Below are 20390 nucleotides of genomic sequence, written 5' to 3'. Positions count from 1 at the left end.
TGCCACAATTTTCGAAGGATGCCCCACCTCCAAAAGCAAACGCCAGTAGAAGCTCACCGCTTGGCAGGTCATATCGATCACCAAGTACAACATGGCCACCGATCCCAAATATCTAGACTGGTTGGAACATCCTATCATGTTCAGTAGGGCCAACTAGTGGGTAGATATCCCATACCCTAGGTGTTTCCCACTTGTACTAGATCCAACCATCCACAACATGCGGTTCAAGAAGGTCCTCATCGACGATGGGAGTGCCCTTAATATCATCTTCATCGGAGCCCTAACTGAGTTAGGCCTCACCAAGGATGATCTCATCCCTATTGATTCTCCATTTTGGGGTATTATACCTGGCAGAGCATCCCAACCTTTGGGGTAGATCACCTTGCTAGTCCAGTTTGGCACCGCTGACCACTTCCATACTGAGTACGTGAACTTCTTTGTGGTAGACTTCGACACCACCTACCACACCATCCTTGGCCAACTAGCTCTCGCCAAGTTCATGGTCGTGCCCCATTATGTCTACATGGTGTTTAAGACCCCAATGGAGCAAGGCATTCTCACCCTGCGTGCCAACATCTCCACTGCCTATGACTTCGAACAAGAAGGAATCTCCATCGCTGAAGCAATGGACCTCTCAGCCAGAATGGAGGTTTGCATCACTGACTCCAAGAAGATACCAGTAGAGGAGTAGGTGATCCTGACTCAGGAGCCACCTCGGTCTATGACTAAGTCCAAAGACACAAAGGAGGTTGAGCTCGTGATTAGCAATAGAAGTAGGATGGCCCGGATCAAGGCCCATCTCAACCCCAAATAGGAAGACATGCTCATCAGCTTCCTCTGCTAAAACATCGATGTGTTTGCATGGAAACCTACTGACATGCCTGGCGTTCCTTAGGAGCTGATTGAGCACTCCTTAAATGTCTTGCTGACTGCCAAACCAATCAAGCAAAAGCTACGATGATTCGCACAAGACAAAAAGGACACCATTAGGGTATAAATAACATGACTCTTAGTAGCTGGTTTTATTAAAGAGGTGTATAACCCAGAGTGGCTCACCAATCTATTCCTTGTACGAAAAAGAATAATGAATGGAGAATGTGTGTTGATTACATCAATCTCAACAAGCACTACCCTAAAGACCCCTTTGGCTTATCTCGCATTGACGAGGTTGTAGATTCAACAGCCGGTTGTGAGCCCTTGTGCTTTCTTGATTGCTATTCTGGTTATCACCCGATCTCCTTAAAGGAAGAGGACTAGGTCAAGACTTCGTTCATCACACCCTTCGGTACCTATTGCTACACCACCATGTCCTTTGGGCTAAAGAATGCCGGTGCCACCTACTAGAGGGCTATCCAACGATGCCTCCAAGAGCAAATTGGGAAGAATGTCGAGGCCTACATTGACGATGTGGTGGTTAAGTCTAATACTGCTGATAACCTCATTGCCAACCTCGAAGAAACCTTCCAGAACCTAAAGAAATTCTAATGGAAGCTAAATCCCACTAAGTGCATATTCGGTGTTCCATCTGGTATACTCCTAGGCAACATCATCAGCCGCCATGGCATCAAAGCAAACCTAGAAAAGATAGAAGCAGTAACCAAGATGAAAGCGCTAACTTGCATAAAGGATGTCTAGAAGCTAACAGGATGCATGGTGGCTTTAAGCCGTTTCATGTCCTGATTAGGGGAAAAGGGTTTACCTTTCTTCAAGCTGCTCAAAGCTTCAGGGATGTTCACCTGGACGCTTGAAGCCAACAAAGCCTTTGATGATCTCAAACAATTCCTCATGACACCTCTAGTTATGATAGCACCACAGCTTGGTGAAACCTTATTGGTCAACATCGCCACAACCAACTGTGTCATCAGTATGTCCATTGTCATTGAACAAGAAGAAGCCAGGCACACCTATAAGGTTCAGCACCCTGTATACTTCATCAATGAAGCCTTGAATGAGTTTAAGGCTCAGTATCCTTAGGTCTAGAAATTGTTGTACGCTATCCTTATTACGTCTAGGAAGCTCCAACATTACTTTGAGATGTATCAAGTAGTAGTGGTTACTGAGTATTCGTTGGGTGACATCATACGTAATAAGGAAGCCAATGGCCACATCATTAAATGGGTGGTAGAGCTCAACACATACTCCATTGATTTCTTGGGCCACCAGATGATAAAGTCTCAAGTGCTCGCTGACTTCATCACCGAATGGACCGACATGCAAGCCCCTGTCTCAGTCGATCGACCTGAGCATTGGGTCATGTACTTCGATGGCTTCCTCAACCTTGATGGTGTTGGGGCAGGTATCTTTTTTATTTCTCCATTCGGGGATCACCTCTGATATGTCCTCCAAATTCATTTTCTAGCCTCCAATAATGCCATCGAGTATCAAGCTTGTCTCCATGGTCTCTGCATTGCTATCAAACTTGGTGTTAAATGCCTCTTGGTATACAGCGGCTCTGCACTTGTCATTAATCAAGTCAACAAAGATTGGTCTTATACCAGTGACAAGATTCATGCTTACTGCTCGAAAATTAGAAAGTTAGAGGGCAAGTTCTACAGTATTGAATACCACCACATTGTTCAAGATCAGAACCAAGCAGCCGACCAGTTATCTAAGCTAGGGTCGACCAGAGCCAAGGTCCTAGCTGGTGTCTTTGTCTAGGATCTTCAAACTCCATCCATTAAGCATGAGCAAGCAGTTCATGAATCTTCCCCTACCGAGCAATTGGTCCTGGTAATTCCCACGCCGAGCAATGATTGGCGAGAGCCTTTTATCAAGTACTTGACACTACAGATGTATTGGCTGACAAGACTAACATGGAACGCCTAATTCTCCATAGCAAGCATTATGTGCTAGTCAATGGCAAGCTAATGCGGAAGAATGCAAAGGAGGAATTGCTTCAGAAGTGCATATCTTAGGAACAAGGTGTGGCATTGCTTCAAGAAATCCACGTTGGATCCAGCGGCAGCCACGCAGCCTTTAGGAGTCTGGTTGGCAAAGCCTTCTGAGTAGGTTTCTACTAGCCTTCAGCAGTAGTAGATGTCGAAACACTAGTCCGATGGTGTGAGGGTTGCTAATTTTTTGCCAAATAGATCCACGTTCCAGCTCTGGCTCTATAGACGATTCCTGCCTCTTGGCCTTTCGCATGCTAGGGACTAGACATGATTGGGCCATTAAAGAAAGCCCCCAACGGATTCCAATGGGTTTATGTCGCTATTGACAAATTCTCTAAGTGGATCGAGTACATGCTGCTCCTCCAGTCTATAGCAAAGAAAGCAGCAGAACTCTTTAATGACATCATCCATAGGTTTGGGCTGCCAAACAGTATCATCACCGACCTTGGTTCTACATTTACCAACAATGACTTCTCGGATTTCTATGAGGATCGGTACATATCTGTTAAGTATGTATCAGTCGCACACCCTATGGCCAATGGCCAGGTTTAATGAGCGAATGGCATGATTTTATGCTCCCTAAAGAAGAGGTTATATGAGAAGGATAAGAAATATCTGGGCAAATGGCTCAAAGAACTACTAGCTATGGTATGGGGACTTAGGACCTAGCCTAGTTGCAATACTAGAGTCTCCCCCTATTTCTTGGTGTTCAAATGAGAGGCCATGCTACCTGCCGATGTTGCTTTCTGAGAACCAAGGATAGAGAATTATGATGAAGAGAACAACTTGGTCACATGTGTTCGGACGACCAAGTACCTGGATAGTCTACGTAAGTACTACAACCACAATATTCAGGAGCGATCCTTCGTGGTCAGTGATATGGTACTCCATAGGAGACAGAAGACCGATGGGGTGCACAAGCTATCTTCACCTTGGGAGGGTCCATATATCGTCAAGGCTATGACCCGACTAGGGTCATATAGGCTTTGTGATCAAGACGGCATTGACATCCCTAATTCCTAGCACATCGAACACCTTAGGCGTTTCTATCCTTGAGATGTCATACAAAAGATATGTACCTTTTTATGCATATATGCATTTCAATAATGATTATATCCGTGATGTTTTCTCCATTTGCTTTCCATAATTTTTCTAGAAATACTTATTTCTCCATGCTAAACATCTTTGAGACAATGCATTCTATCATTATTCGATTCGACGACCAGCCACATTCTCATTTGCGTAGTGCACTGCGCCATGGGCGATCGGCAGTGGCTCCTTGGTGATGCCTATATCCCCAAGTATTCATGAGCAGTAGTGCTCCATGCCATGGGTGATTGGTAGTGGCTCCTCAGTGATGCACACATTCCTAAGCGTGCACAAACATCTCGGCATAGAATGCCCCCCACGTCTCATCGGTATAGTGCTTAGCACTCTCCATGGTCTCCAATTTTCGCCACGGGTCTCCAATTTTTGCCACGATCTCCAAATTTTGTCATGGTCTCCATATTTCGCCAGAGTCTCCAATTTTTGCCATGGTCTCCAATCTCACCATGGTAAAGTGCTAAGCACTTTCCATGTTCTCCAAATTTCTCCATGTTCTCCAAATTTTGCCATGGTCTCCATATTTCGCCATGGTCTCCAAATTTCACCACGGTCTCCAATTTTTGCCATGGGTCTCCAATTTTCACCCTGGTCTCCAATCTTGCCATGGTAAAGTGCTAAGCACTCTCCATGTTCTCCAAATTTTGTCACGGTCTCCATATTTTGCCACAGTCTCCAAATTTCACCATGGTCTCTAATTTTCACCATGGGTCTCCAATTTTTGCCACTATCTCCAATCTTGCCACGGTAAAGTGCTAAGCAATCTCCATGTCCTCCAAATTTTGCCACAGTCTCCATATTTCACCATGATCTCCATATTTCACCATGGTCTCCATATTTCGCCATGGTCTCCAAATTTCACCACGATCTCCATATTTTGCCACGGTCTCCAAATTTCGCCACGGTCTCCATATTTCACCATGGTCTCCATATTTTGCCATTCTTCTCCAATGTTCTCCAATGTTCACCACAGTATAGTGCTAAGCACTCTCCAAATTTTACTCCAATGTCCAGTGCTAAGCACGGGGATTCCATTCATTTTACAAATATGAACAAACTCCAAATAAACATAAACTGCTCTACAAGATATAAAATTCACCGATATATCATTCCTCATAAAATCTGTTGTTTTCTTCATCACCGAGTTCATATATTTTATTTTTAAATAATGTACTACCCATCCTACATATTTGTAGTGTAGGATCATCATCTAGGTGGTCGCACCATCTAACCTTTGAATTTCTCCACTAATCAACTGGTCAGACCGCTAGATTCATGACTTTGTTACCGACCAGTTGGTTGGACCTTTTGGCATTCACTTCTACTCGGCGCTCACTTTGCCGCCGATCAGTTGGTTGGGCTGCTCAATACTTGATTCTTCACCATCCAACTAGTCAGATTGTCTGTTGTTTCCATCCTCTATTATGTTGGGAGCTCGCCAGCTAAGCCAGGGACTTTGTTTGATGATTCGCTTGTTGGCTTACTATGTTTTGCCAACGCTACATGTCATGTGTGATATCAAGGTTTCCCATGTTGTCTAGATCAGGGTGCTAATCTTGGGTGATACATCAGGGCTTTGATAAGTATATCTATCGCAGCAATCCAGTGCTAAGCACTTTCCATTTTCTCCATGTTTTATCGCTCGATATTATTGAATTTTACTCCATGTACCCAATGCTAAGCACGGGGACTTCGTCTTTTACACTTCATTCTTTGATCCTGCTACAAGATGTTTCTTTATCTTACAATAGGCTTAGGGGCTATATGTGTACACTTCACCTTGTGGTGAATGTATTGCTTTTTCTTCTTACTGGTTTTTAGCTAAGCTAGGGACTAGCTATGTGCTCGGCTAAGCTAGGAGTTGATTACCCTGATTAAGTGTTCATTGTAATTCTTTGATCTTGACACTAGGTACATTCTTCACCTACTGTCAAGCTCGGGGACTACAATGTATACATTGCACCTTGTGATGCATGTATCAATATTAAGATCCTCTTTGACTAAGTCAAGGATGTTGATCATCTGACTTTGCCAACGAAGCCTAAGTGTGTACACTTCACCTAAGGTGGAGAATTTTTAAATTTTAAACTTGAGCCCCTTACATCCTTCTGGCAAGCCTTACTTAGCTAAGTCCAAGATCTGCGTACCAGTTAAACTGGTCAACTTCAACTACCATTGCTCAGATCACCAGTCAAACTTGTCGGCACTTCATTTTGTTTATTGGATTACTAGTTGGACTAGTTGGATTGCTAGATTAACCATCTAAATCCAAGTTAAACTGCTCAGACCTGCTCAAAACGACGTTACTCAGTGGATACAAGGCGCTCGGGGACTAGCTATGGGGGGTATAAATCTAGGTACCCACGTCAATGGACATGGGCCACACTACCAGGGGAGGTCCAGCCCATAAGAAGAAGGCGTGTGATGCAAGACACTGATCAGCATGCATCACACGATTTTAGGAAGGAATCTTGAAGATAGAGAAGGATATGTTCGGATATGATAGATATCGTATTACTTGAAAATACTTACCATATACCCAAATAGATCTAGATCTAACCAACTTGTAACCCTACCCCTAGACTATATAAGGCGGGCAGGGACCCCCTCAAATTCAGCTCATATTCAATACAATCCAACAAAGACACATGACATAGGGTATTACATCGATCAGACGGCCCGAACCTATCTAAATTTCTGTCCCTGTGCCTTGTGTCACCATCCGATTCCTATTACGCGCACCTCCACTGATCATCTACTACCATGGGTATACCCCTCGGTAGACTATCGACTAGATTTCATCGGCAATCTTCGCATGGTTCTTTCTCCATCTAATGTGTACCTGTGGGACCTATAGTTACTCATTCGAGACGCTTGCAATTCATCATAAAAGTCTCCTCTCGATCCTTTCTCCATGCGACGTGTACCTATGGGACCCTTCTCCATCTAACCTATGGAACCCAATAGCTTACATGTCACATGTACCTGTGGGGCCTTTCTCCATCTCCATCTGACCTGTGGGACCCAATGACTTGCATGTCACTTGTGTTGGTGGACCCTTCTCCATCCGACTTGTTGGACCCAATGGCACCTTTCTCCATCTCCATCTGACCTGTGGGACCCAATGGCTTGTGTGTCATGTGTCCAACATGTGGGACCCGATGGCACCTTTCTCCATCACCATCCGACCTATGGGACCCGATGGCTTGTGTGTCACATGTACTTGTAGGACCCTTCTCCATCTCCATCTAACCCGTGGGACCCGACAGCTTGCGTGTCACTTATGGACCCTTTCTCCATCTGATCTAAGGGACCTGATGGCTTGCGTGTCACTTGTGGACCCTTTCTCCATCTGATCTGTGGGACCCGATGGCTTGCGTGTCACTTGTTGCTGCCGGGGTTTAATAAATTCAAACTCAAAAAAACCATGAGACCTAGGAGTCAAACCTGGGACCGAAAGCAAGGAACAGACCACCTTTACCATTGTGCTTTGTGTTAACATGTCTTTGGAGTAGTATATGTTCTTTGTGTGGACAGGTTGACTTATATATTGGATATATCCCCTACAAGTGGAAACAAATCTATGCCCGTTGGACTTGCAGTGGCGACGGCAATGGAGGATCCCCAGTGTGCTGTGGTGTCTCGGTGTCCTTTTGGAGGCTAAGCGGTGGGTATTCTCAGTGGAGCGCAGCAGCATTGGCATTCGTGTCTATCATTTGTTATGATAGAGGTGATAGATCCGATCCATAGGTCTCCTTTCTCGCCTTTTCTTGTTTGCTTCACTGTTTTTGGTCCTTGTTTGAACATGAGGTATATAAGAAACATTGTAGCGTTTTAGATCTAGTTAGGCCAATGATGATGAAAAGAACTAGGATGTGGCATTGGTTGATTTTCTGTCGGTGCATGTCACTTGCAGATCTGTCTAGGCAATCAAACAGGCCCTTCGCTTCTGGCTTAAACTATTTTTTCTGTCCAGTGCTTGCTTAATTCTACATTTATGTTTCGTATGCTCTAGTGCCACAAGTGAGTCCTTATGGTATTTTGAACTTGTAACATATCTAATGCCATATTTGTATGCAAATGATGTCTACATGGCTATTGGATGTATTAGGATGCAGCACATATGTTTGCTTTCTATGTCTTCTCCTTATTGACAACCAAGTTATCCATTTGGTTCGAAACAAGATGAAGGCATAGAAAGCAAATCAATGCTTTGTGTACATCATTCACATGACGGAGGCCACTAATGTCTAAGCTGCACATGTTGCTACTGATGCCAATGATGATCACTACCACTTGTTCATTGGCATTCTACTTGTGAAAACTGAGGCAGCCTGTTTGGGTTGTGTAGATTTGAGATGAGTCATCCCTGCTATGTTGTGTTTGATGGCCGTGAGCCAAGAGTTTACTACAACTGGCTTGACTGCCATAGACAAGTTCATAGGTTTTGTGGTGCTTGTTATAAAAAGTTCAACTCCTATGAAGAAGGAATTGCTGCCTTTAAGTCAAGAACCAACTCAAATCTAGCCTTTGCTCATGATGATGACTTCCATCTTCAAAACCCAACAAGTGCTCCACCCTCTTGGTCCTTCACAATTGTAACAACCCAAAAATCCATACACTAAAAATACCAACTACAAATTTTTTCTTAAAAACTCCCATGTGATGATGAGTGATATTGTAAGAGCCAACCCTAAGTGTTGCATTAGAAGTAACCCAACCAGACAATTTCATGAGCATGGCATGTCATTTGTTATCATGTTTATTTAAATACTGACAAATGAAACATAGCATACATTGTCAACTCAAATAGTGATTTGGATTTTCTATTGTTTTATGTAATGTCTAACAACACCTTTAAAGAAATAAACCATAAAGTAGTTATCACTCAAACCAAAGAATAATTGCTTAAAGGGAAAAATAATCCTATTTTTGTATAACAAAACTACCCCTATTTTTGTTATACAAAATAGCTAAATAAAGTTCCTAATATATATAAAAGAATGTTGTGGGCCTCTTACCTAAAACTCCAATGAATAAGGTACACCAAATTTTGAATTCAAATTCCAAACCAAATTTGAATTCAAACAAAGGAGAAGAGAAGAAAAATAGAAAAAGGAAAAGTCTAAGCCAGCCCAAGCAACCAACTGGCCCAGACTCGCCCTCCTGGCTTCGCTAGCCCACGCACAGCCATAGTAGGCTGGCCCATGAGCTCGCGTAGGCCCAGCAAGCCAGCCAGCGCGCTGCTCACGCCCACGCGCCTCCCCATTCGCTTGCTCTCACTATCGCCGGGCCCCCACCTGTCAGCTTTCCTGTTCATCTTCTCCACGCCCACGCCTCAACTGTCGTGCGACTGGAGGCCGATAGCGCTGGCAGGAGCGGGCTAGGGGGTCACGCCTAGGACATGGCCTTGTTCCCCTTGCGCCGCGCTCACGCAACCTTGCGCCACCGTCGGATGCATCCCACGCCCTTCCACCGCATGATGCCGTCTTCCATTGGAGCTTGGAGCTCGGCTATAAAAGCCCAGCCTTAGTTACCCTAGCGCCCTTCCATCGCCCTGCCGCCACCTTGTGGCCATCCACCACACACCTGAGCCAGAGAGGATAGAGGAAGAAGAGGGAACGAGTGAGGAGCAAGGAAGAGGAGGCTCGGAGCCACCCGCGTGCTGTCGGAGTCGTCAGAGCCAAAGACGATGCCGTCGTCTTCATCACTGACGTGGTTCGGCACTGCACTACACTGCTTCCGGAGCTACACGGCCATGACCCGCCACTACACTACCATCCATTCACCGTCGGCACCTACGGTGAGCGCCTGACTCTCCCCTGCTTGCCGCTGGACTTTGCCACTCTGGCCATGGCGCTCTATACCGTGAGCGCATAGGCCAAGGCCATCTTCGGCCTCTAGGTACACAAGCACAGCACACTCATGCGCACACCTACGACCACCTCTGAGCCCTTGGACGCTGTAGTAGAGCGCGTGCACGCCATGCTCATGATGCTGTCGTCATGCCATGCACCACCACTTGTGCACCCGGCTGCCTCGCCGGACTAGGACATAGTCGTAGCACCACCGTGATGTCTGGAGAACAGCCGCGTAGACCGAGTCATCGATAGCCGGCCGCAGTTCCTTGGCCACGAGCACTAGACCACCACCAGACCTCCGCCATGGCCGAATCAAGCAGCCACCGTGGCCAAAGCCACTGGGGGCTCCAGAAGACCCTTTGACCTGCCCGACATGTCCGCTGGAGCATCGTGACGCTCACGCGCACCACAGACCTGGCCTATGCCACTACACCCGCGCCACCCCTGCATGCCGGTTGTGCTCGAGCCACCGTTTGCCATGGCCAATGACCTAGGAAGCCCTATCCGTCGCCCTAACCCCACCGTTGTGGTCGCCATGGCACGGGAAGGCTTTTCCCCCACCTCAATTGGATGCCTGAGCCGTTGCAGGAGCTTACCGGAGAGCACATCACCGGTGGGAGCATGCCGGGTAGGAAATAGAGGATTCTTCCTCGCCGGTCACACACGTGCGTGCACCTGGTTCACGAAGACCGCAACAGAGGTGATGAAGGGTGGACTCGGTCCAACGAGCACCCAGCCTACGGTCCAGGACCATGAACGTGGTCCACCAGGAGCCATGCTATGTGGGCTGAGCGGTGGATGGAGACTAGTAGAGGCACAAGGACGTACGTGGGTAGCGCCACAAGCATGCCACATGGTGGGCCAAAGCCCAGCCCGTATCCAGGCCCAACCAACCTAGTTTAGACTCGGCCCGTATTGCCATTGACCGGTCAACATTGACCATTGACCTGGCCCCACATGTTAGTGGCACAGACACTCTGGACCCACATGTCAAGATGTTGATGTCATGATGATGTCACATGGGACCCGCATGTCAAAAGCCAACACAGCCGGGGTGACATCATGCTGACGTCACGATGACATCAACTGCTGATGTCAGCAGCCCTGGCCCCACACATCAGTGACCCTGACCATTGACCGTTGACTGATGTTGACTTTGACCAGACCCACATGTTAGTGACCCAAGAGTCCCTGGACCCACCTGTCGGAACTGATGACATTGTTGACGTCATGCTAACGTCAGCTGGACCCCACCTGTCAGCTCGGAACCGAGATGATGATGTCATGCTGATGTCATGCTGGCATCAGCATGCCATGTGGACCAGCCATAGCGTGACACATGTCAGCCCAGGATTAATTCAGCCTTTTTCCATTTTCAGAAATGATTTAAACTTCAGAAATTCATAACTAATTCATACGACCTCGGAAAAATACAAAACTAGGACCAAAATTCATCTAAAATCGAGCTTTACGCAATGAACCCATGTTTGAGTGCATTTGGCTCTTTTGAATTTTCATTGCTTCTTTGTGCTATTCTATAAACGTCGCTAACGCGACTATAATACGATCGTTGTAGACTCAGAGGAGAACCAGACGGACGAGGATCGTGAGTACCATGAGGAGTACGGAGACGACTACACTGAAGGTGCCACATCCCACCCAATCTCGTAGCACCTATTATGCATGGCTAAAATAGAACTGCTATTGCTTAACTTTACTGTTATAATCATACTATGATAGGACTTGCATGGTAGTATGCTTACTTGGTGGCCTTTACCTTGACGCAACCTTACCCCTGCATACCCTACTAATAGGCTAGACACACGCTTGCTGCTATATTTTATTGCTCATATTTCTACTACGCTTATACTACCTTGATGCGTGGTGGAAGCTGGTGTTATCTAGACTATGGGGAAAGTGTTGCGTGTGTGACTTGGGTGTGTGGAGGGTGAGGGTTGTGTCGACCAAGTTGGAGTATATGACGAGCCTAGGGCAAGTCATGCCATGTGGTGCTACCTGGGCACCCCTGGAATGGATACCTGTGGTGGGTAAATGGTATATGAGGTGGTCCTGGGTGTGAACCTGTGATGGGAGGAGCCCAGGATGGAGGTGCTGTGGTGGCACAATAAATGGAAACCCTGATGGAGACATTCTGGCTTGGTCATCCCTAAGGACTTACTAGTACTCAGATTCACTGGGAAGCCTTACGTACCACTCGCCCTATATGGTGCGGGACGGCCAAACTACTTGGTAGGATATTGCCACTACTGCTAGGTTGATAGCGGATAGTGTAAGGAGGTATGGGGTGCGGTGGATTTCCCCCACACCCTTCTAAGACTTCATGGAGACCTTGTGGACCTAGCTCATGACTCACAGTTTCAGCCACCCCAGACTAGACTTGGGATGTACCAGGGCTGAATGGTAGAGTGGCATTATCCTAGGCTAGCAAGCGGCCAGAATCAGCCCAGTTGACGATGGTCAGCGAGGAAGGCGGATCTTGTGGTCATGTAAAACCTCTGCAGAGTGTATGGTTGATCGATCGATACATGTGCCGACTTGTCGGCTATGGACCTTTTCTGGGTTTCGCTTAAACTAGATAGTGAGATGAGTCCTTATCTTCTTCCACTGTGAGAGAGTGTCAGTTGTAGCCAGGGGCTACGGACCTTGAGGTAGAGCCGAGAGGGAGTTGGCCTATCGACTAAGCGATGGTATGGTGATGATGTGGCGATGATGTGGAGATGGTGGTGTATTGATCCTAGGATCAAAACCTGGCTCGGGAAAGGGAATTGGGTGGAATGTGTGTGGGTATGGTGTTAAAACTTGACTATACTATTATATACTTGATATGCTAAATACATAGGAAACCCCAACCATATAGGTTCCTTTTGATTATATCCAACTTGCATCCAATTTCCACAAAGCAATGCTCATAGGGTGGGAGTGGCCAGTACAAATTGTACTAATAAATTTTGGCACACAGGTTCTGCTGAGGAGTATAGCTCCGAGGAGTATGACGGTTCAGGGGTTTGTGCCTACGCTCAAGTTTGGTGATCTTATCTTCAAGCTGTTCTGAATGAATGCTACTTTTGATTCCACCAATGCGGCGATGTAATAAATTATGTAATTCCACACTATTTGTACTCTGATATTATCATTGTATGGATGTGGTATTCGACTGGAAATCTGGGTAATATAATCTACAACAATCTTATTACACTTTGACTCTATGGATTTCCCTTCGTGGAAATCAGGTCGCTTCAACAATTGTTGTAATTGTAGTCCTCTTAATCCTTTTCTATCTCCTATGGAAGAAGCTTTGAGCTCATGTACTGATTGTAAGTGTGATGGTTAGACTTGATGTAGCTAGAATTATAATGGTTATAGCTCCATTAACTACTACTCTAGTTTGAGTTATATATATGTGGTGCTACTCTAAATTTAGATGAGGTCGTACCATGAAAATTGTTAATGGTTGTTAAAGTTGCATTTTGGTATGAGTTGTGGACTTCACTGATGGATCTTTGTTGGATTATTTTCCTCCTCAATGATCTCATTACTGAGCAAGCTCTCATCCTACAACATGCACACTAACAAAATGGAGGAGGCCTCCAACAAGAGGAACGTATTGGCTAGCTTCATGGACGATGTCTTTGTCAGGATCCTTCGCTGCCTCCCCACCTACTCCTTGTTCTGCTACAAATATGTCTATGCCCCTAGAAATGCCTCATCTCGAACAACCATAAGTTGATGCCCTAGACTATGACTGGCTTCTTCTATGATGGAATCTATAGCCAATGAAACTTTATCGGCGTCACCAGTGTTTACCCCTCCTTGTCCTTTTTGCCCTTCACCATGAACAATGTAATTGTCTCAGATTGCTACAACAGCCTCATCCTAGGCTGGTGCCTTGGGGATGATGGATACTACTATGTCATCTGTAATCTGGCAACCCAGGAGTTGAAGGCACTATCACCTAGAATCCATTCTATTGGTGAGGCTTGATTAGGGTTCGATCTAACAACCTCATCGCACTTCCATGTGTTTGAATATATGGAGGAGGATGGTCAGTGCGTGGATGTCGACATCTACTCATCTAAAACTGTAGCATGGATCTTTAAGGAGTCTAAATGGGGCAAGGAGGCTGAGTGGACATTTTCAAAATTAGCAACTGTGTTTCTTAATGGTTGTCTGCACTATATTGGGTTCTATGAGGGTTACCGTCGTATACTTGTTGTGGATATGGAGGGAACGACATGGAGGAAAATTCCTACCAGGCCGCATGGTTTTTCACGCTCCATCCATCAAGCTCAGGGGCACTTATGTTAATGTACTGTTGGTGGTCACAATATGTTCAAGCTTTTGATCTAGATCCTTGAAGACTATGGTACTAATAATAAATGGACATTGAAGCATATTATCAGCCTACGCAAGTTGTTTGGAAAGACTAAGAAACAAATGGGTTACTTTGATTTTGAGTCGTGCTACACAATGGTTATAGTTCACCTAGAATAAAATTTGGTTTTCTTTGTTGGGGTTGGGGTGGAAAGAACCATCATCGCATATAACATGGACAGCAGAAAAGTTCATGTCATCCCTACACATTATGTTCCATATGGTAGATGTGACATCTTGCCAGTAATCATTGGCAGACGTTACTATCTTCCCTGTGTTCCCTTGTTCTCGAAGTTGGAGTCATTAGCAAAGTTTTACATAAAGCTGCACTTGATGTATCTCTCTATCATAACATGTTTAAATGGATCAATGTTGTTTGATTTACTATGGACATGTTAATTTCCTCTTGGATGGATGTTATCATTATTTTGCAGCTTCTTTAACTTGTTTGTAATATAAGCTAATGTTGGTGTAGTGTGTCAGACGCGTTCAAACATATAGAGGTCAGACTTTTTTGCATGTGCAGTAACATTTCAACACCAATGGCTCCTCTTTGATCCCCAAAAAAACACCAATGGCTCCTCTGTACTAGTGATATAATAACCGCCGTGACCTCTTTAGCAACTCTGCTTGATTTCCTTCCTTCCCTGAGCCCTCCGATTCCCACTACACATCTAAAATCACCAGGAACATGTGGTTGCCTTCTCCAAACCTACTTCACTCTTAGCCACTACCATGGTAAAGGGTGAGCCTTCTGCAAAGCATGCATAGGAGGGACATGACACCATGCCCATGGTGAAAGAGGATGATGCTATGCCCGTGATGAAGGAGGATGACACCATGCTCGTGGTGAATCAAGATGAAGCTCTGGTGGATCCCTTTGGAGATAGAGATAATTAGGCCATTGGCATCATGAGTAAGGCTTTCTTAAAGATTAGGCATGTGCTATAGAACACTAGGGTGGGCACCCTCAACCCGCCTTAGGAGGAAAAGGTGAGCAGTTACGTCTTCATATTTTACCAACTCACCGATGTCTTGGAAGAACTGCTAGCCTACCTAAACATGAATTGTGTGGACATCACAGAGTACATCCTCACCTACTACCAAAGCTAGATAGATGGCTTTGACACTAGTGTCACGACATAGGGAATCAGCACCACCCACAACACTGAGAAGCACTGGCACAACCTGGTTCTTGCTGATGCTGAGCGTGGCCATCCACATCACCGCTGACGAGCAAAAGGGCCTCATGGCTATAGAAGAGGAGGATGACGATGTTGATACCAATGACAAGGATGAGGACGAGGATAGTGATACCGACGATGAGTAGAGGAGTAAATAAAGTTCTATTTGGTGTATCTCACATTGCATTTGATGTATCTTCCTTATGTTGGGAGTACGGATGGAGTACATGTTGTTACTCTTTCCTTATGTTGTTACTCTTGCTTATGTATCTTCCCTTGCAGTTTATGTCAGACGCATTCAAATGTACAGAGGTTTTGATTTATGAAGTCTAATTTGCATGTCTGTGTTTACTTTTTCTGAATTTTGTATTAGGTGGGTTAAACTCTGTTGACCATGGTATATATCAGGTCCTTTGGTCAATTGGTAGCCTATTTCTAGCCCCTATTGGTTGGTTTTGCCTATAGGTTTCTTTTTGGTACTCTTTCTAATATGTAGCATGGTAAACATGCATAACGAAATTCATCCAATCAAGTCATCTGGGTAGTCAAGATTTCATACGGTCAGACCTTTTGTGATCCTATGAAGTATAAAAATTCTGAATAAAAATAATCTTTGATGCATGGTTCTTGCAAGTTCAACAAATCTTATCAAATACACAAAAATAAGATAAGTTGGGTTCAACACAGATCAAAGCCACTCTGTAGGCAATTATTTTACTCATGGCTTTGTACTATATTGTGTCTGATGAGATGAAATGTGCTACATCAGACTTTCTTACAAGCGTAGTAAAATATTAGAGTGAAGCAAATGTGGCAGGAAAGCTAGACACAAGAAGTGAATCGAGAAAAAGAGCTTCTGACACGCTTGAGATTTGAATGCCTGGTGCAGTTGTGATAGGTCTTTTCTGTACTTATTTGATTCCATTCCAAGCACTCATAGCAGTCGAGGGGCAGACTAAAGAGTGAAGAGTGACATGTGTCTAGCTCAGTCAGATTTGGTCTATCGGCTCGGTCAGATTTGGTCTATCGGCGATAAAGTCAGAGTGAGTTAATTCCCAACTACTTGCATCACCATTACTTGCACTTCTCCATCTTTGGGTAGCCTATTTAACCTGGGTCTGGATGCACCTCTTGGGCTCAATCCACACATTCTTGAATCCTCACACTCATGAGCCAATCATCATTCTTCATCGCCAAGACATGCTGGTGCAAGTTTTGTGAGGTGCTATCATTGAATAGGAGCTTAACCTAGATGATTGCAAATCTTGTGTTAACAGAAGATCTATAATCATCTGGTTGTCTTCTATTTAGGGCTCCATACTCGATTAGGGGTGCTTCAAGTTTACGAGGTGCTCGTTCTTCAAGATTAGATGCTTAGAGCATCTCCAAGGGTTTCTAATAATTCACCAATTAGTTGTGTTATTAGTCTATACTTGTTTGTATCAGTGGCTCCTTTGCTCTGCATTAGACTAAGGTGACACTTGCTCCTCGCTACAAGGTTCTTGCAAGTTCAACAAAGATATTTTGTAATTAATCTAATGATATTTATTTGATATCAGAAATAATAAAAATACATTTTGCAAGATTCAAGAGAGATATTTCATAATTAATCTAATAATATTCAACAAGAACCATCATCGCATATACACATGGACAACAGAAAAGTTCATATCATCCATACCCTTGCCATTTGGTATGGTAGACACATCGTCCTGCTAGAGTTCATCAGCAGACCTTATTCCCTATGTTCCCTTGTTCTTGGACAATTAGCAGAGGAGTAAACACAGTTCTATTTGATGTATGTCATGTTGCATGGTGCACTAAAGTCTGGCCCATGTTGTTTCTCAGTGGCCGGACAATCCTACGTGCTGACCTAGATTTAAAAATAGGGCCCAAACTTAAAATTGTAAACGACACAGTAACAAGCATCACAGGAAAATGTGGAAAAACGAGACTTGCTCATATGAACTTGTCGTTGCCATGGTTCTTGCACATTCAATAAATTTTTTTCTAATACATGCAAATAAGAGCAGAGCAGTGCCATCCCACTACTCAATGTCATCCAACTACTGCCAAGACATACTAGTTCTAACTATAGATGATTGTTGATGGTAGTTAACAACCAATTTAAACTACCAATTAAACATGTATAAGGGCATAAATATAATCACCAATGAGGGTTTAGGGGTTTAAACTAATAAATTCCACGAGTTTTGGTGAATCTATGTTTCTAGCAGGGTTTAATCAGAAAACCACCAAGGAGGACCTAATCATCAAAGGAAAATATGAAGTTCCACCACGGTACCTATGTGGGAAGACTCTAGAAGGGTCCAGAAGCTATGTCACCGAAGCGGAGGGCCGCACCCTAATAGGTGGGGCCACTCAGCCTATTGGTGGGGCCACCTAGCCCCCCCTTGGGCCCACCTATCAGCCAGCTTCGTATGGCGGTCTCCCACTGCCTTTGAGGATATATCTAGGCCATTGCTTAAGTCAGTTTGATCTAAGGGCTCATGTTGGACCCTTAGGGCTATATAATCTAGCCCCTACCTCCCCCAAGAATCATAAGTCAACAAGTAATTTGAGAAGATAGAAACCCTAATCTCCTTAGAGCTCCTCCTCCTCCATAGCATAGCTAGTTAGGATAGATCTAGAGGGAGGCAAGTAGGACTTCGCTTGGATTCCTAATCTTGTCAAGAGCATGGTTTGGTATAAACTTTGTACCCCTCTCTCTTGTTTCTACATTATTTTTATATGCTAGTTACAATTGTTATGACACTCAGTATTCATCTTATTCATGTTCTTCGTTATGATGTTCAACATCTTATTCATGTTCTTCATTATTCATCTAAAGTACACGGGGTGGGTGGTCGACATTGTGTAAGCGTGGTGCTAATATGTTGTTTACCTACGAATACACCTAATATTCCGAATCATATGGTAGAGCGTGGATGTGACACTCCCGTTGTGTCCTTTGTAGTCCACTCCCTGTATATAGGTGCACGTAGGGTCCAATTACGAAGGTAGAACGAGCTCTGCCCTCAATCTTTCTTAGTAATATCCCTTATGTGTAGATATGATGATGATCTTAGCCATGATTACTAGGTGTAATTGCACTAATCAAATGTATGCTTTGACTTGTAATTAAGAATGACTTAGGAATTATTCCTCTAATATTCTATCTGGCCATGCTAATGCTATAGAAAGGAGTGCTCTGAGTGATTTATTATTCTCATTACTTATCATTTATACATCTCTTATCTTATGACTTACCCCTATTGTGAGTAGAATATTGGCTATGGTTTATTTCTCCTTCAATAGTATAAGTTATCAATACATGTCCATGCTAGACCTTCCTAGTGGTAAAAATATAAATAATGATACCTGGAATACTCTCAGATAAAATGCTACAATGGTATATTATCTGTGCGCTTGCGGATACTTTTCATTTATACATTTACATATATTCTCTCTAGTCACATAATTAATAAAGAACTGCTTAGTGTTATTCTAGTAGTAATGCTATGTTGTACCAACACGTATCTCTAACATCATGACTAGGGATGACAACCTAGTAAAGTTAGGAGGTATAGGTTTACAATAGGTGGCTAAGTACTCAAACAAGTGACACGTTAATAAACACCAACAAGCATTTTTGGCACCATTTCCGGGGACTAGATTCAACTCTGTTCTTAGTAGCGACGCTAAGGAATGTCAACAAGCATTTTTGGCACCGTTGCTAGGGGAGGTAACTAGACAAAGATGTATTGATAAACTTATATTTATTGATGTGATCGAGGAAAACCATTGACCTTTGCTCGAGCAGGATTATCCTTGTTTTGTCTACTTTTGTATCTTATGCAGGGTAATGTATGACTAGTTTTGAGCTTTCGACAAACTACATTGAAGATCTAGAAGCATTAATTAGGAGAACCAGAGCTAAACTCTAGAAGACTCCAGCTTTGAAGTCAGAAGACAACCAGATAAGGTGAAGCTTAACACCAGAATTTGAAGCCATGGCTAATAGAACTCTCAGTGAATTCTCTGCTCCAACTATGGCCAACATCCATACTGGACCGACAGTCAATGTCAAAGATAATGGATTCGAGCTCAAGCCAGCTCTCTTCAACATGGTGCAAGCAAACCCATTTTTGTGTAAAGGCACATGAAGATGCAAGTGCACATCTCCAACACTTCCTGGAGATTTGTAGCACCTTCACCATCAAAGGAGTAACCCAGGATATGATACTGCTTCACCTTTTCCCATTTTCACTCTTGGGGAAGGCAAAGCAGTGGTTCTATGCCAATAAAGATAGAAATACTACATGGGATAACAGCTCCACCGCCTTTCTAGCAAAGTTCTTTCCCATGGGCAAGACCAATGCTCTGCATGGGAGAATCTCAAGCTTTTAGCAACAACATGATGAATTTGTCCCTAAGGCATGGGAACACTTTCAAGATTACATTGCGGAATGCCCTCATCATGGGATGGAGAATTGACTACTCATGCAGACTTTCTACCATGGGCTAACTAATAGTATATGTGAGACTATGGATGCTGCTGCTGGAGGTGCATTCCTATCACTCACCATACTAGATGCAATAGCTCTTGTGGAGAAGATGGCCTCCAATCAAGGTTGGAATGAAGAACGTGCTCAAACCCACAAAAGAGGTGGAGGTATACATCAACTCAAGGAAGTAGGCATGTTGTCTGCCAAGATGGACCTGCTGATGAAGAAGCTTAAAGATCGAGCCAATAAGAAGCAAGAAGTCACGCACATTCATGATTCTCGCTTGACATGTGAAGTGTGTGGAAGCACTAGGCATTCGAGGAATAACTATCCTAGGACCCATGAGGATGTGAATTTTGTCAACAACAACTACTCTTGTCCTCAGTAGAATCAAGGATGGAACCAGCAACAAAGGCTAAACTACCAAGGTAATTATCAAGGTAACTATCT

General features: G+C 44.2%; 1 protein-coding gene and 1 non-coding gene across 2 annotated transcripts; one reads left to right on the top strand and one right to left on the bottom strand.

Annotated features, from left to right (window-relative positions):
- Positions 1-217: 217 nt before the first annotated feature.
- LOC136469980 (uncharacterized) lies at positions 218-691 on the top strand. Its single transcript, XM_066467975.1, has 2 exons — positions 218-338; positions 447-691. Exons 1-2 carry the CDS (start codon positions 218-220, stop codon positions 689-691), a joined length of 366 nt encoding a protein of 121 aa, XP_066324072.1.
- A 19119-nt stretch (positions 692-19810) lies between these two features.
- On the bottom strand, positions 19811-19919 carry LOC136478673 (small nucleolar RNA R71). The gene has a single exon (XR_010764391.1). It is a non-coding gene; the product is annotated as a small nucleolar RNA R71 (small nucleolar RNA).
- Between the last annotated feature and the right edge of the window lie 471 nt (positions 19920-20390).

Source organism: Miscanthus floridulus, chromosome 8 (assembly GCF_019320115.1).
Source record: "Miscanthus floridulus cultivar M001 chromosome 8, ASM1932011v1, whole genome shotgun sequence".
NCBI lineage: Eukaryota > Viridiplantae > Streptophyta > Magnoliopsida > Poales > Poaceae > Miscanthus > Miscanthus floridulus.
This window is presented reverse-complemented; position numbering and strand designations above follow the sequence as displayed.